This window comes from Macaca nemestrina, chromosome 3, assembly GCF_043159975.1.
Source record: "Macaca nemestrina isolate mMacNem1 chromosome 3, mMacNem.hap1, whole genome shotgun sequence".
Taxonomy (NCBI): domain Eukaryota; kingdom Metazoa; phylum Chordata; class Mammalia; order Primates; family Cercopithecidae; genus Macaca; species Macaca nemestrina.
The window spans coordinates 26,510,356-26,528,003 of NC_092127.1; the positions used below are offsets into that span (position 1 = coordinate 26,510,356).

At 36.7% G+C, this 17,648-nt stretch overlaps 1 protein-coding gene and 1 long non-coding RNA gene across 3 annotated transcripts in view; both read left to right on the top strand.

Annotated features, from left to right (window-relative positions):
- Positions 1 to 11,170, top strand: part of LOC105488653 (nuclear assembly factor 1 ribonucleoprotein) — a 40,845-nt gene extending 29,675 nt beyond the window's left edge. The window contains exons 7-8 of one of the 2 annotated variants that reach the window (XM_011752916.3): positions 2,667 to 2,769; positions 9,373 to 11,170. In XM_011752916.3, coding sequence (XP_011751218.2) covers positions 2,667 to 2,769; positions 9,373 to 9,509 — 240 coding nt within the window. In that variant the 3' untranslated portion in view covers positions 9,510 to 11,170. Of the gene's footprint in view, positions 1 to 2,666; positions 2,770 to 7,149; positions 7,831 to 9,372 lie in introns of those variants that run through there. The other variant, XM_011752915.3, reaches the window with a different exon arrangement.
- Positions 11,171 to 11,456: 286 nt separating this feature from the next.
- On the top strand, positions 11,457 to 16,619 carry LOC139362290 (uncharacterized). Its single transcript, XR_011620857.1, has 3 exons — positions 11,457 to 13,735; positions 13,850 to 13,967; positions 16,531 to 16,619. It is a non-coding gene; the product is annotated as an uncharacterized lncRNA (long non-coding RNA).
- The last annotated feature ends 1,029 nt before the right edge of the window (positions 16,620 to 17,648 follow it).

Sequence of the window (17,648 nt, forward strand, 5' to 3'; positions counted from 1 at the left end):
GTATTTATGTGATTTCAATTAAGGCTCTGAATATTCACTTAATGTTCTGAATTAAGTTTAGAGCATCTAGAGCATCTTATTACTGGAATTACATGTTTTAAAATGTTTAGAGATTCATAAATATCTCAAAACATATTTCTTGTAAAATCCAGATTTTCTTTTTTTCTTTTTTTGGGTATGGGATGGAGTTTTGCTCTTTTTGCCCAGGCTGGAGTGCAGTGGCACAATCTCGGCTCACTGTAACCTCTGCCTCCGGGTTTAAGCGATTCTCCTGCCTCAGCCTCCCGAGTAGCTGGGATTACAGGCACATGCCACCACGCCCAGCTAATTTTGTATTTTTATTAGAGACGGGGTTTCACAATGTTGGTCCAGGCTAGTCTTGAACTCCTGACCTCCAGTAATCCACCCCACTCTGCCTCCCAAAGTGCTGAGATTATAGGCATGAGCCACCGCACCCGACCAGAATCCAGATATTCTAATGAATCCCTGTTGTTTCTGACCTAACCATTGAAGTTACCAATTACAGCAATGTGAGTTATTCGTAAAATTGGTTTGACTAGGTTAATTGCCAAATTACATCTCACCTAGTTCATGGTGTTCATTTTTTCCAAGTAGCTAGAACTGGATCATTAAGTATGTTGGGATTTAATTATGTAATATTTGTTGATGAAACTTTGTAGTATAGAATTATTGCCTGGTGTTGATCATAGATTAAAATTATAAATTCGTGAAGTTTAAACTTAAAAAGAGAAAAGAGAAACATCATGTGATGTGAAAATAGAAAGCTTGCATAAAGGAAAATAAGAGAAATTATGTGTTATGAAATGTTGGACTGTGTAAATAAACTAAAAATTACCTAGGGTTGTATCATATTCATCTTCATAGCCATTTTTAATATGCCACCATATACTTTATGGTTGAATAAATGTATTTAATGAATGGAAATATGAATTAATTTGCATATAAGAGACGTGAATTTTTCTCTGATTTTAGGAGTGATAGCAAAATACTACCAAAGTAATCTCTGTGAAATAAACTATTCCCAATTAAAATCCTTAGTTCCTCCCTCCTGCTCTTAAGATGATGTTCAATTATTTAAAATGGCACAATAAGGTTCCTTATTAGTGTCTCCAATTTTATCTTTTCTGGTTTTGCTGTGTAAGAAGCAGCAGCTTTCACTTTACCTTTCAGAACCATTTTTCTTTTTTGTATATACTATGTTCTCTCATGCCTCTGTGTGTGTTGTTTCCATTCCCTGAAAATTCTCTTTATTTTCATAGCTGACTCATTCAGGTGTTTCTATTGGGTTATCCATATCAAGAAGTCTTCCTTTTCCTTTTTTCTCTTTTTCCAGCACTATAATAACATAGCATTAAGTCGTAGCACTCGTTCATTGTACATTTAATCTGTTTTCTCAGAAAAAGGAGTCTTCTATCTGATCTCCATAGTTTCTAGTGTCTGTCAGATACCAGATTTAACCTGAGTTTTAAAATCTTATCCCTTTAAGATCAGTAATGAGAAATAGTGCATTAGAAGGCATACAATTATTTCATGTTTTCAAATTAGATTTCAGAATCTGAAGTGTATGGATTCCTGTTGATGGAGGATTTGATCTAGAATGTATTCCAGTGAAGCCATACTGAAAATTACATACAAAGACTTTCATATACATTTTATTTCTTCTTTTTAAATGTGTATCCATCCATACATAGTGGGCCTGCTTTCATATATTTTTTGTATGAAACATAATAAAAGTTTTCTGGTGTTAATAATAGAATAATAAAATGCCTGAACGTAGGAATGTAGATACCATGGCAGTCATAAGATAAATAGCTCATAAATCTTGGTTTCCTTGGTAGATTATAAGAATGAATCCTAATTCTTAGTTGCATATGAGTTTTACCACCTTTAATTTTTAAATAATTTCCTCTTAGGAGTTGGATCATTCATGTATCTGCTTATAAAAGCCTTTGCCATGTTGGTCAGGTTGGCGTGCGTCTGTAACCCCAGCTACTCAGGAGACTGAGGCAGGAGAATCGCTTGAACTTGGGAGTCAGAGGTTGCAGTGAGCTGAGATCGTGCCACTGCGCCAAAAAAAAAAAAAAAAAAAAAAAAGCCTTTGCCTATGGTCCTATCTAAATAGCTTCCTCATGATTTGTGTACCCTTATTTTCCCTCATTTATTTATAGTTCTTGCTATATACTTAAAATTATATTTAAAAAATAAGATGGTAAACCTGTAAAGAATGAACCTGTGAAATGTTTAGAACAGTGCTTGGATGTGTATTTTGAATGAATGAATTATGGAACATTGTCTTCCATTTTTTATTGGCTCTGATAATGTATATAATTTACTTAGTCCTTGATACTCTTACCTTTGGCACTCTTTTGCATCTGATACTATGATGAATCTTAAGTCTAAACTGGAAGTCAGACTCATATCTGAAGGTTGATTACTGACCTGTGTTAATTAAAGAGTCATTAAGCATTTATCAAAAAATATTTTTCTACCATGTCTAATTCAGATATAGAAAATATTAAGTATCAAAAAGGCAACTTTTTTTAGTCAATGATTAGTAATAGGCTTGTTTTCTTCACCTCCAAGTATGTACTATTGAATTGGCAAATCCATGTAACATAAACTTATTATATACTTTTCTCTGCAAGGCCTTAGATTTCAGTGATGATGAAAAAGAAAAAGAAGCCAAACAGAGGAAAAAATCTCAGATTCAAGGCCGGAAAAAACTCAAATCTGAATTTAATGAGCCAGGTGAGTGAATACGATATATATAGTCGTTTTTTTATCTTCATTTGCATCTATATAAGTTTATCAATAATAAAACCAAGGGAAACATCTAGGTTTTCTCTGTTTACCTCCTAGCATCCTGCTAACATTTAGAGCCCTTACATAGCAGGAGGTGTGGTAGTTTTATGAACTTAAGCAGTAAAAATGGCTTCCTGAGGTAACAGACAGACTAAACTTTGTTACTTGTGCTTGTCAGCACTTTTTTCTTAAGATACCTGTTTGCTTCCATGATCAAGTACTTGATGAACCCCTAAATCACAGTATCTTATTTATAAACATGCATTCCCTTTACCTTTTTTAAAAAGTTAAACTTTCTGAGATAACCGTAGATTCACATACAGTTGTAAAAATAATAGGAGAGGTGTTGTTGTATGCCCTTTATTCAATTTCCCCCAGTTGCAACATCTTGCATAACTATATATGGAACACTATCCCAGCCAGGGTATCGACAGGATACAATGAAGCTATACAACATTTCCATCACCAGAGAGCTACCCAGTTGCCTTTTTATAGTCACAGCCACGTCCTTACCACTCAGCTCCTCCTTTACTCATGGCAACCATTAATCCATTCTCCATTTTCATATATTTTGTCATATCCAGAAAATTATATAAGTGAAGTTATACAATATAGTATGCTTAGGGAAAGGCTTTTGCCACTGAGCATAATATCTGTGCGTCTGCTGGAAACCATCATTCTCAGCAAACTATCACAAGAACAGAAAACCGAACACCGCATGTTCTCACTCATAGTGAGAACAATGAGTGGGAATGGAACAATGAGATCACTTGGACACAGGAAGGGGAACATCACACACCGGGGCCTATTGTGGGGAGGGGACCAGGGGAGGGATAGCATTAGGAGATATACCTAATGTAAATGAGGAGTTAATGGGTGCAGCACACCAACATGGCACATGTATACATATGTAACAAACCTGCACGTTGTGCATGTGTACCCTAGAACTTAAAGTATAATAATAAAAAAAAAAAATCTGTGCATCCACCCACATTACTGCATGTATCAATAATAGTTTGTTCCTCTTCATTACAGAGTAACATTTCATGGCATGAATTTACCAGATTACCTAACCATTCATCCACTGAAGGACATCTAGGTTGTTTCCATTTTGGGGTTATTAGGAATAAAGCAGCTATAAATATTTATGTACAGTTTTTTTGTGAAAACAGATTTTTATTTTTCTGGAAGAAATGCCCAAGAGTACAATAGCTTGGTTGTATAATAGTTGCATTGTATGTTTAGTTTCCTAAGAAATTGCCATATTGTTTTTCAGCATGGCTGTACCATTTTACTTTTTTTTTTTTTGAGACAGAGTCTCGCTTTGTCGCCCAGGCTGGAGTGCAGTGGCGCGATCTTGGCTCGCTGCAAGCTCCGCTGCCTCCCAGGTTCACGCCATTCTCCTGCCTCAGCCTCCCTAGAAGCTGGGACTACAGGTGCCCGCCACCACGCCCGGCTAATTTTTTTGTATTTTTAGTAGAGACGGGGTTTCACCGTGTTCGCCAGGATGGTCTTGATCTCCTGACCTTGTGATCCGCCCGCCTCGGCCTCCCAAAGTGCTGGGATTACAGGCGTGAGCCACCGCGCCCGGCCCCCATTTTACATTTTTATCAGCAATGGATGAGTGACAATTTCTTTGCATTTTCTCCCGCATTTGGTGTTATCACTCTTTTTAATTTTGGCCATTTTGCTAGGTTTGTAGTGCAAATATAATTGTGGTTTTAATTTGCATTTTCCTAATGGCTAATGGCATTGAACATCTTTCCATGTGCTCATTTACCGTCTCTATCTTCAGTGATATGTCAGTTCATTATCTTTTGCCACTTTTAAATTGTATTTCTGAATTTTTACTGTTTAGTTACGAGAATTTAAAAATGTGTATTTTAGATGCTCGCTTTCTGTCAAATATGTGGTTTGTTCATGATTTGTCTAGTCTGTAGTCTTTTCCCTCTTTTAAGAGGGCCTTTTGCAAGACCAAAGTTTTTTAGTTTTGAGGAAAACTATCAGTTTTGTTTATGGAATCTGATAACTTCCTGCTTAGCTTTAGATCCTAATGATTTTCTTCTGTTTTTTTCCCTAAAAGTTTTGTAGTCTGTTTTAAATTGTACACTTGTGATTCATTTTGAATTAAATTTTGTATGGAATGTGAGGTTAGTCTTGAAATTGCGTAGAGTGATAACTCCTACTTTATTTTTCTTTTTCAAAATTATAATCGGTATTCTAGGTCCTTTACCTTTCAGTGTAAATTTTAGAATCTTATCTACATCAACAAATGTCTTGCTGAGGGGTTTTTTTTTCTTTGTCTGTTTTTTGAGATCTTCTTACTCTGTTGCCCAGGCTAGAATGCAGTGTTACAATCATAGCTCACTGTAACCTTGAACTTCTGAGCTTTTTTTCTTTCATTCTCCTGACAGTATCTTTCATGGAGCAGAAATTTTTAAGTTAATGAAATTCAGCATATTGATCATTTCTTTCATGGATCATGCCTTTGATGTCCTATCTAAAAAGTCATTATCTAAAAAGTCATTATTGGCCGAGCACAGTGGCTCATACCTGTAATCCCAGCACGTGGGGAGGCCAAGGTGGGCAGATCAGGAGGTCAGGAGTTCAAGACCAGCCTGGCCAACATGGTGAAACCCCGTCTCTACTAAAAATACAAAAATTAGCTGGGCATGGTGGCGCATTCCTACTTGGGAGGCTGAGTCTGGATAATTGCTTGAGCCGGGACCCGGGCGGTGGAGGTTGCAGTGAGCTGAGATCGTGCCACTGCACTCCAGCCAGGCCTGCAGAGCGAGACTCCATCTCTAAAGAAAAGTCAGTATCAACCCAAGGTCATCTAAATTTTCTTCTATGTTATCTTTTAGGAATTTTATAATTCCGCATTTTACATTGAGGTCTGTGATCCATTTTGAATTAATTCTTGTGAACGGTGTAAGATTATTGTCTAGATTTATTTATTTATTTTTTTGCCTATGGGTGTCCAGGTTTTCCAGCCCCATTTGTTAAAAACACTACTTTTGCTCTGTTGTATTGCCTTTGCTCCTTTGTTAAATATCAGTTTATTATGTTTATGGGGATCTATTTTTGTACCTTCTGTTTTGTCCCATTGATTTATTTGTCCGTTGTTTCACCAGTACCACACTGCTGTGATTACTTAAACTTTATAATACGTCTTGAAGTTGGGTAGTTTCCGTCCTTTGTTCTTCTCCTTCAATATTGTTCCATTGAGTTTTTTATTTTGGTTATTGTAATGTTCAGTTCTAAAATTTCAATTTATTCTTTATTTTATATCCTTTTTTTGCTAAAACTTTGTAATTTTAATTTTTTAGAATGTTCATAATATCTTGTTGAAGCATTTTTATGACTGCTTTAATACCTTTCATAATTCTAACATCTTTGTGACACCCTTGGTTAATTTTTTTTTTCATTGAATTTTAAATCTTCCTGGTTCTTTTTGTGATGAGCAATTTTCTTTTATTGAAACTTGGGATATTGAGTATTATATTACAAGACCATGGATCTTATGTAAATCTTCTGATTTAGCTGGGTTTGTTGTAATTGTTTCTTTGTCTTTTTAAAAATGCTTCTCTGGCAGCAAGAAGAATGGGGTAGATTGAAGTCTAGGTATTCCTCTTAGCCTCTGTTGACACCTTTGGCCAAGGGGTGCTGGATGAGGGTAGAAGTTCTGACACCCCACGAGGTATTTTCTTATGCCCGGTAGGGACAGGAGTACTTTGTCATTCCTCCCCATATGGCATGCACTGACGCCAGTGGAGGATGGCCTCATTATCACTGGATGGGGACAAAAATCCTAACTCTACTCAGTCTTCTCTGACGTTGTCACAGTGTAAAAGAGGGAAGAACACTGTGTTGCTGCCAGTGGAGGTGGAAGTTCAGGTTCCCCATGTGATGTTCATGGTCACTGCGGGGAGGCTTGTTACTGGCACCCTGTTCAGCCTGTTCCTGATGCTACTGCGGTGGAAGGGTTGGAGTACCTCATTACTGCCTGTCAAGGATAGAAGTCTAGGATCCATACTCAGCCTTTGAGAGTGTGTAGAGATGGTGACACATTTTCTTCTGTGGTGTTTGGCTGGAGTAGAATGGTTATCGTCTAAGTGTTTTCTGACTTGCTCGATTATCTTTCTTTGGCATTAGGTTTTGTCTTTTCAAATTCATTTAAAATTTACCATTTTATGTTTTAAACTTTTTTAACTGCCATAAGATATACCGGATAATAAAGAAAATTCATAATTGAAATTTCAAACAGTGCTTTTTGATACATTAAACTTACTTTTGTTGTTTTGTTTTCCCTCCCCTCACTCAAAGGTGAAGATTTTGCTGAAGTACATCAGAATTGGAATGCTCACTCTACTTCAGAGCATGCAAAAGGATATCGTAACAGAGAATTCACACGAGGATTTTCCAGGGGCAGATACCCTCGATCTTGCCATGGCAGGCCTCCACCTCAGCATTTCTATAATTCAGAACATATGGTATCTCAGGAGACTTCAGGATTTCCTTCTCAGAGACAAGATAATCCCATTATGCCACAATACCCCTTTCCTCTTCCAATGTTTGATGTGCATAATTTTCCACTCCGCTCTCCACCCCCACCACCACCCCCACCTGTAAACATGAGTTGGGCTACACCAAACATGGCAGCTCATCCATTACTTAACTTACCATACTCCCTACCCCCACCCCCTCCCCCTCCACCGCTGGCTCCTCCACCCTCCTCTGGAGATAGTAATTCTCATTTTGGACCTTACTATTAGATGACTATGCATTTCCAGAGAAATGTGGACTTTTCATATTATGTGGTAAGGATTTTTTTGTTTTTTTAAAGAGTGATTATGGAGCTAGATTTTTAGAAAAACTGTAAAATACTAAATGATTCCTTCTATTGTAAGTTGATATATATTTGTAACCTTTGTGAAATTGTATTCATATGAAAATGTCAGCTCAGATTCTTGGGGGAACATTAAATTATGTAATATTTAATTAAAATTTTGAATTCATGCCTCTCCCTCCCAACCCCACCCAATTAAACTATGTATATAGTAATGGATATGGGACAAGTTTCATCATGGGTAAAATATATGGAGCACATTGATTTTCTTGCTGTAATATGAATATAAGATGTTGAAGTCCTTTTGAGAGTCTTTAAACTATTTTTATAAATTTATACTTTGGAAATCAATTTTAATTACAAATGTAATTTGTGAGTAAATTTAAATGACCATAATTTTTCTTTTTAAAACAGTTGAAGGGTATAGAGGAGAAAATTCTTATATATTGGTAGAAGCTCTGATTATAGCTAAAGTAAAAAATATTTATTATGCATAGGCAAGCTTCCATTATCTGTGCAAAATATTTCCTTTATTTGGGCACTATTCAGAAGACTTTACTATTTAACCTCCTAAAAGGGATGTAAAGATTATTCACAATAAGATCTATTTAGGGATTTTGTCTTCCATATTTGTTTTCCAGATCCTCACATGCAGACTAGGTTCAGTAAATAACAAATATTTATTGAATATCTGAATATAGAGTTTTTAATTAAATGAGTAATGACTACTGCTTTATATTATGAAGTGTCAACTTAAGGGAAATTACGGGTTTTAGAACTAGAAGAGACCATTGAAATACTCTAGTTTTCATTTACTAAATGAGGAGTCTAAGTGTCCCAAAGAGGTTAAAGTAATTTAAGATCACTCAGCTAGTGAGTTGACAAGGAGTTGAACCTAGTTCTTCTGGTTTTCTGATTAGCAATTTCCACTAATTAGATGTTTCCCAATCTTACATTCCTTTACACACTTAGGAAACAGTGTTGATATGGCACATTGGAGTAATCTGGAAACCACTTAACACAAGCCCATGCACTCTGGTTGCACTGAGGCCCCACTTTTCTTTCTCATGAGCTGAGGGGACTGTTTCAGCATTCTTTGTACACAAGTTGAGAGGCTTTGCCTTGGTACACATTAACTTTGTCATGTGAATACTTTCTTCATTATTTTTTAAAATATTTTTGCAACTTCTCTTCAGGAGTTACCTTCACAGGTTATAGCACAGTCTTTTTATGATTGTTAGAATATTGTTAAGAGTTTATGAGATTATATCTAAAAGCACTAAAAGAAAAACCCAAATCCTTTTCCACAAGAATGGGAATAGTAACATGTTATTTTTAGTCATCAAGCTGTTCTGATCATCATGGCATTTAAAAACCTGTCCATTTCGGCTGGGTGCAGTGGCTCATGCCTGTAATCCCAGCACTTCGGGAGGCCAAGGTGGGTGGATCACCTGAGGTCAGAAGTTCGAGACCAGCCTGGCCAACATGGTGAAACCACGCCTCTACTAAAAATACAAAAATCAGCCGGGCTTGGTGGCACGTGCCTGTAATCCCAGCACTCGGGAGGCTGAGACAGGAGAATTGTTTGAACCTGGGAGGCAGAGGTTGCAGTAAGCCGAGATCACACCATTGCACTGCAGCCTGGGTGGCAGAGCAAGACTCCATCTCAAAGTAAAAATCTGTCCATTTCTTTACCTCAGGTACAGGTATATCTCACAGATACTGTGGCCTCAGATCCAGACCACTGCGGTCAAATAAGTCACACAAAGTTTTTGGTTTCCAAATGCATATAAAAGTTATGTTTACACGCTACTGTCGTTTATTAAGTATACAATAGCATTGTGCCTAAAAAAACCAATGTGCATATCTCAATTTAAGAGTACTTTACTGCTCAAAAAATAATAATGACCCTCTGAGCCTGCAGTGAGTCATAATCTTTTAGCTGGTGGAGGGTCTGGCCTCAAGTGTTGTTGGCCGCTGACTGATCAGGGTAGTGGTTGCTAAAGGTGGCAGTTTCTCCTAATAGACAGCAGTGAAGTTTGCTATGTTAATTAGCTCTTCCTTTCACCAAAGATTTCTGTGTAGCATGTGATGCTACTTGATAGCATTTTATTCTCTGTAAAACTTTGAAATTTGGGATCAAGTCCTCTCAAACTCTGCTACTGCCTTATCAACTAAGAAGGTTATGTAACATTCTAAGTCCTTTGTTATCATTTCAACAGTGTTCATAGCATCTTCACCATGAGTAGCTTTTACTTGAGAAACCTCATTTTTATTCATGCATAAGAAGTAACTCCTCATCTGTTCAAGTTTTTTCATGAGATTGCAGCAATTCAGTCACGTCTTTAGGTTCCACTTCTAATTCTAGTTCTCTTCCTATTTCTACCACATCTTCAGTTACTTCCTCCCATGAAGTCTTAAACACCTCAAAATTATTTATGAGGGTTGGAATCAACTTCTCCCACACTCCTGTTAATATTGATATTTTGACCCCCTCTCATGAATCATCAGTGTAGTTAATGACATCTTAAATGGTGAATCCTTTCAAGAAGATTTCCAGTTTACTTTGCCCAAATCCATCAGAGGAATCACTATGACAGCTATAGCCTTACAAAAAATATGCTTATATAGTAAGACTTGAAAGTCAAAACTATTCCTTGATCCATGGGCTATGGAATAGATGTGTTAGCAGGCATTAAAAAAATTCAACTCCTTGTACATCTCCATTGGAGTTCTTGGGTGACCAGGTGCATTGTTAATGATCAGCAACATTTCTAAAGAAATCTTTTACTGAATGGTGGACTGAAAATCTTTAGTAAACCATGATATTAAAAGATGTGCTGTCATCCAGGCATAGTTTTTGTATCTGTAGAGCACAGGCAGAGTAGATGTAGCAAAATTCTTAAGGACCCTAGGATTTTTGGAATTGTAAATGAGCATTGGCTTCAACTTAAAATTACCAGCTGCAGTACCCCTAACAAGATAGCCTGTCCTTTGAAGTTTAGAAGCCAGGCATTGATTCCCGCTCTGCAGCTATGAAAATCCTAGATGGCATCTTCTTTGAATATAAGGCTATTTTATGTACACTGAAAAATCTGTTGTTTGGTGTTTAGTGTATCCTTATCTAGATCTTCTGGATAACTTGCAGCTTCATTTTGTACTTTTATGTTATGGAGATGGCTTATTTCCTTAAACCTCATGAGCCAACCTCTGCTAGCTTCCCACTGGGAGAGAAACTGCAGTTTTTCTCAGCCTTCATAGAATTGAAGAGAGTTAGGGCCCGCTCTGGATTAGGCTTTGGCTTAAGGGAATGTTGTAACTGGTTTGATCTTTTATCCAGACCACTTAAACTTATTGCATATCTGCTGTAAAGCTGTTTTGCTTTCTTACTCCTGTGTTCACTGGAGTAGTACTTTTAGTTTCTTTTAAGAACTTTTTCTTCGCATTCACAATTTGGCTGTTTGGCACAAGAGGCCTAGCTTTTAGTTTGCCTCAGCTTTCAACATGCTGTCCTCAGGAAGCTTAATCATTTCTAACTTTTGTTGTAAAGTGAGAGACGTACAACTCTTCCTTTCACTTGAACACTTAGAGGTCATTTTATGGCCAGTAATTGGTTTTATTCCAGTGTTGTTGTTTCACGAAATAGGAAGGCCTGAGGAGAGAGAAAAGGAAACAGCAGATGTGTGGAGCAGTCAGAACATACACATGTATCCATTAAGTTCGCTATATTATATGGGCATAGTTCGTGGTGCCTCCAAAACAATAGTAACATCAAAGATCACTGATTGAGATCACTATAACACAAATAACAATTATGAAAAAGTTCAGAATATTGGGAGAATTACCAGAATGTGACAGTATACATGAAGTGAGCATACGCTGTTGGGAAAAATGGAGTTGATACACTTGCTAGGTGTGGGATTGCTACAAACCTTCGATTTGTAAAAAGTGCAATGTATATGAAGTATAGTACAATGAAGTACAATAAAACAGTGTGTGCCTATAGTATTATCTGACAGTGGATATTTACTATCTACAGAAACATCTGAATTGTACCATTTGATCTTTGCTTTAAATTAAGTTGATATCTTAACCACTTAGGTCCAATTGCCTTCCTCTCTATACAAATCGGCCCTCTCTGTCTGTGGGTTCAGCATCTGTGGGTTCAACCAATTGTGAATCACAAATATATAGAAAAAAATAAAATGTATGGTTGCAACTGTACTGAACATGGTAGACTTTTTTTTCTTGTGATTATTCCCTAAACAATAGAGTATAACTATATAAAGTTTTTACATTGTATTAGGCATTATAAAATAATCTAGAGAAATTGTTTAAAGTATTGGGAAATGATTAAGTCATGAGGGCTTTGCACTTATGTATGGATTAGTGCCTTATAAAAGGCACTTAGGCACTAATGTATGGATTTGTGCCTTATAAAAAGGGCTGGAAGGAACCGGCTTAGATCCATTTTGCTCCCCAGTCTCATCCACCATGTGAAGAAGACTCAGTATTCTTCCCTCCGGAGAATGTGGCAACAGGGTGCCGTCTTGTAAGCAGAGAGCAACCCTCACCAGACACCAAACCTACTAATGCCTTCATCTTTACTTCTCCAGCATCCAGAACTGTAAGGCATACTTATTTATTTTAGAGACAGGGTCTTGCTATGTTGTCTTAGCTGGTCTCGAACACCTGGCCTCAAGCAATCCCTTTGTCTCAGCCTTTTGAGTAGCTGAGATTACAGGTACAAGCCACCATGCCCAGCATAAATTTCTGTTGTTTTTATAAATTTCTCAGCCTGTGGTATTTTGTTACAGCAGCACAAAAGGACTAAGTCACCAACTGTCTCTTATTTGGAAGAGAGAAATAATGCAGTTGTCGTCATCCTCACCTTAATCTTACAGCGCATCTTTAAAATTGTGTCCCTAGATCTTTAAACTGATGTAAATGCAAAGACTTAAGATGTTCTACTGACAGTTTCACAGTTTCCATGGAGAATTCTTTGTATTAACCTTTTACTATATAATAAGGTAGGCTGACATTCACATGATTGTGTATGGGTAACCCCTTTGCATGTCTACAGTTGCAAATATAGAATTAAATTAAAATCATTGCCTAAGCGAATATATTTGTTTTATTAAGGTGAGTAGCTGTAGGCTGGGTAGGGTGGCTCACACTTGTAATCCCAACACTTTGGGATGCTGAGGCAGGAAGATTGCTAGAGCCCAGGAGTTCAAGACCACCAACCTGGGCAACATGGTGAAACCTCATCTACAAAAAATACAAAAATTAGCCAGGCATGGTTCCACATGCCTGTAGTTTCAACTACTCAAGTGACTGAGGCAGAAAGATCACTTGAACCCAGGAGGTTGAGGCTCCAATGAGCTGTGATCACACCATGGAAACTGGATGGCTTGTTTACTTATTAGAAGTAGACTATTGAAATAACTGGGTTGAGACTATGATATAGTTTGGACCTTTGTCCCCTCCAAATCTTGTGTTGAAATGTGATCCTGGTGGAGGTGTTTCAGTCATGGGATGGAACCCTCATGAATGGTTTGGTGCTGTCCCCATGGTAATGTGTGAGTTCTCACTCTATTAGTTCACACAAGAGCTGCTGTTTAAAAGAGCATGGCACCTCTCTTGCTCACACTCACTATGTGACATAAGTGCTGCCAGTTCAACTTCCCTGTGATTGAAAGCTTCCTGAGGCTCTAACCAGAAGCAGATGTTGGTGTCTTGTTTCTTTTACAATCTGTAGAACTGTGAGCTAAATAAACCTCTTTTCTTAATGAAGTACTCAGCTTCAGGCATTTCTTTATAGCAATATAAAACAGACTGTTACAGACTGGCTAGGGGAAACCTGGAATAGAGTGCAATTTCATAACTTACCAAAGGACATGTTCTGTTTTGTGCTGTTATAACAGAATATCACAGACTGGGTAATGTATAATGAACAGAAATTTATTGGCTCACAGTTCTGGAGTCTGGGAAGTCCAATATCAAGGCATGGCATCTTGTGAGGGCCTTCTTGCTGTGTCATCACATGGTGAAGGCAAGAGGGTAAGAGAGGACAAGAGTGGCTGAACTCACCCTTATAATACAAGTCCCCAGTGAGGGTGGAGCCCTCATGGTCTACTCACCTGTTAAAGGTCCCTTCCCTTAATATTGTTACAGTGGCAGCTAAATTGCAACATGAGTTCTGGAGGGGACTGTCAAACCATAGTAGGATACTTCTTAAAAGCCATGTAGCTAAGTCATATAAATTCCAAAATGTATCAATTTCTTCGTGTAGGTAAGTGACTAGTAATAGAAACTAAATTATTAGTATGTATTAGTGGGACATAGGGAAGATGTAAGTAATTACCATGGTGCCTGTGTACAGTTCTCCATTGTTTTGGGGCAAAGAATATCGAATGCTTTCTCATTCTCTTCCTCTTTTCCCACCGAATTGTAATTTGTCAGTCCCTTCCACCTCTTTTTGTTCTACATTTTTTGTTGATTGTTTAGAGCTGGTGAGCAGCAACTATATTTTTTAAAAATTGAGGCCAATTTGATAAAGAAGAAATGAGAATCTGAATTGAGTTTGCTATAATTTTAAGCTATTTATTAAATATAAAGAAATGATATTTAAAATTCTCAAGTACTGAAAATCTTACTGTATGTTTTAAGGAACAGTTTCCTAAGGTACCAGTCATTGAACTGGGGACACGTAGAGTCTCAAATATAATGTGTCATTTGTATGTATTTTCTTTCACCGATAATGTTTGGCATTTGAATTTGATTTTATTAACTTATAAATTTTTAGGCAGTATGTTAAACTGGTTCAATGCTTCGTACTAGTTCTTTTATACAACTTGCCATTACTGAGTTATTTTCTGTTGCAGAAAAGGCAGTCTCTTTCACCCCTGGATGACTCAAATCAGGAAATACAAGCAAAAGAAGATAATTCTTTCTTTGTATTTACTTCTCAGTCTTTCCCAATCTGGCTGAGGCACATAAAGAAGACTTGAGGAAATTCTTTACTTAGGACACAATCTTAAGCTGCTCAGGGTATTTAGAATTTTTGGAAATAAGTAGTCATGTACTTCTATAATTAAGTGCCAAGGAAAGCAAATTAGTGTATTATTAAATATTAGATCTTTAAAAAAGAATTAAAAACTAATTTGTAGAGTGAATTCATGTTCACACAATATACATTCATAAAATATTCAGTCTGACATTTCATGTTTAACACCAATAATCTGAGGTCTAAATGTTTAAAAAATAGATAATTTTAGTAATGCAAGCTGGAAAATATAAAAAATAAAGAACAGTATCATTCACAAGAATTTATTTTCAGGTAATGTTGCAGCTACACTGTTTATGATTTAGTGCATTCAGGATACAAAAGAAAAAAAAAACGCATGTATTTGTGTCCTTTTCTGCAGATAAATTGCCAATATTTCAAAAGTTTTTTTTTTTTTTTTTACTTCTCATTTTGTGACCCAGTCCAATCCTAAATTTATATGGATATAAATTAGGATATGGATAATATCCTGTATGGAAATGGATTACGTGCAATTCTGTTCCAGAAAACCAAGGGACTATTTTCTGTAGTGTAGCTGAAATTAAACTTGAGAAATATTCCCTTGATATTATCTATCAGGCTGGGCAGGGTGGCTCTCGCCTGTAATCCCAACACTTTGGGAGGCTGAGGTGGGCAGATCACTTGAGGTCAGTAATTTGATACCAGCCTGGCCAACATGGTGAAACTCCGTCTCTACTAAAACACAAAAATTAGCTGGGTGTGGTGGTGCATCCCTGTAATTCCAGCTCCTCGGGAGTCTGAGGCAGGAGAATTGCTTGAACCCGAGAGGCGGAGGTTGCAGCGAGCCTAGATCACTCTACTACAGCTGTTGACAAAGCGAGACTCCATCTCAAAAATAAATAAATAAATAAATTAGACCAAAGTACTTGTTTTGAGCTACTAGCAGCAATAAAATTACATCTCATTTTTGACTCTGTGCAATGATAAATTGCTGTCATTGGCAGACTAGATATATGCAATTACCTGAAAACAAAGTACAAATTCGTGTATCAAATGGTAAAATACTTAATAATGAAAATAAGCCATAAAGAAAAACATCAAATATTTTCTTTGCATTCTATAGAAAGCATACATTTACACTATTATTTGTATAAATACGTATTTATTTGAAGGCTAGTACAGAAAGTGTAATTGTTATGCATATTTTGGTTGAGTACCTCTCATTTCTACTCATATAAAGGTGAAATGGGAATAAATTTTACATTGCATATCTTACAGTTAGTTCCATTACTCCATCTTTCAAACAGAACAAATTGACCTTGTTTATGTGTTAAAAGCTTTTTATTTATATTGAGAATAGATGGGTCAAACATTGTTTCTAACAAGAGATATGACCCAAATAGTAAAACAGAGCAGATGCAAAGGGATAAAATATTAGCATAGAATTCCTATTAAGACGTAATAAATAGATTGTGGTGGTGTGTAGTGTTTAGATGATAGAGATGAACTTCTAAAATGTTCTCAGTATCAGTAGCCACTACAGTGTGCAAAACCTATTATTGCAGCTCTTTAAACCTTTTATTATTGCAGTTCTTCAAGTGTTTTATTGTGTGCTCCCATGACATACAGGAGTGCTGGGAAACATTTGCACTCTCCCCCAACCCACAGCTCTTGCAAATATCTGTTTGATTATGTATCATGCAGTGTTTCATCTCAGACATGATTTGGCACTGTCAGACTCAATTATGTAAGCTTTCTTAATAGCTGATTTATTCAAAGCAAATGATTAATTTTCTTGAACATCAGTTTGGTTTTTGTTTTTGATTAGGTATAATTGTTCGTATATTTGTTGGCAACAACATAAGTTCAGATGAATTCTGTTTAGCAAGATTATGGTCAGAAAAATATTTGCCGGCAGAAGAAAATAGCTGTGAGCATTAATTTTATTCATTCAAATCCTATTAAACTACAGCACATTGCTGTTGTGTAGGCAATCTAATGTACGGACTGTGGAATATATTACTTTCCATATTTATTTTTCTTCATAGAACATCACCCTGTACCATTATTCCACAGAATGCACTGGGAAATGCTGTCATAGAAGATAGCTGGAAGACATTCATGGTAGTGCACATTTCTTGGAGCTGTGTCTAGTCTTGCTAAGAAGACAATTATTAGAAGATCATGGGACGCAGAAGAAATCTTAAGTCTCTCGCATTAGGTTAGGAAACTGCTGTTCATTCGTGTGGACTCTAGGTTCCTGGTGTTCCAGAACTCACTGAAAGTCTGTAAGATGTACATTTTTCTCGGAGATTCCATGGCTTTCATCTTGTTTTCAAAGTAGTATCTGAAGACAGAAAAAGAGGCTGGAGACAGAGAGTCTGTCATTTAGGACATAAATAGAAAATCATTCTTACATTAAAAGAAGGGGCACTATATTCAGCTGAACACGTGTCATGGTTGCTCTCTATTTTATAAAGTTCATTCCAGGCATATTGTGATCAACAGTGAAATCTGAGCAAGTCCACACAAATTCTAAGGACATTCTACAAATACTTTAAAAATGCTCATATGCAACAACAGAAAAGGAAAAGATCCAAATGGAACATAGAAAATCATTCAGAAAAGTTTCTGGAAGGAGAGAAATTAAGACCAGAATGAGACCTTCTCATAGGCCTAATAGACTAAGGTGTCTCTCCATTTACTTAGAGGACCTGAAAGTTTGTATGTAAGTCTTAGAGTTGCATAATTTATTTTTGTTATAGAAAAGCAAGATGTATAAATTGCCCTTACAAAAAAGTAGATTCAATCATGCTAATTAATATTTTGTTAGTTCTCATAAAGTTCTAGTCAAAGGACCCATCCAGGTATGTTTTCACATAGCTGGCTGGACTGGATAGATATGTCATGACAGTTCCTAATGTGGGCAAGTAGCAATGACCCTTA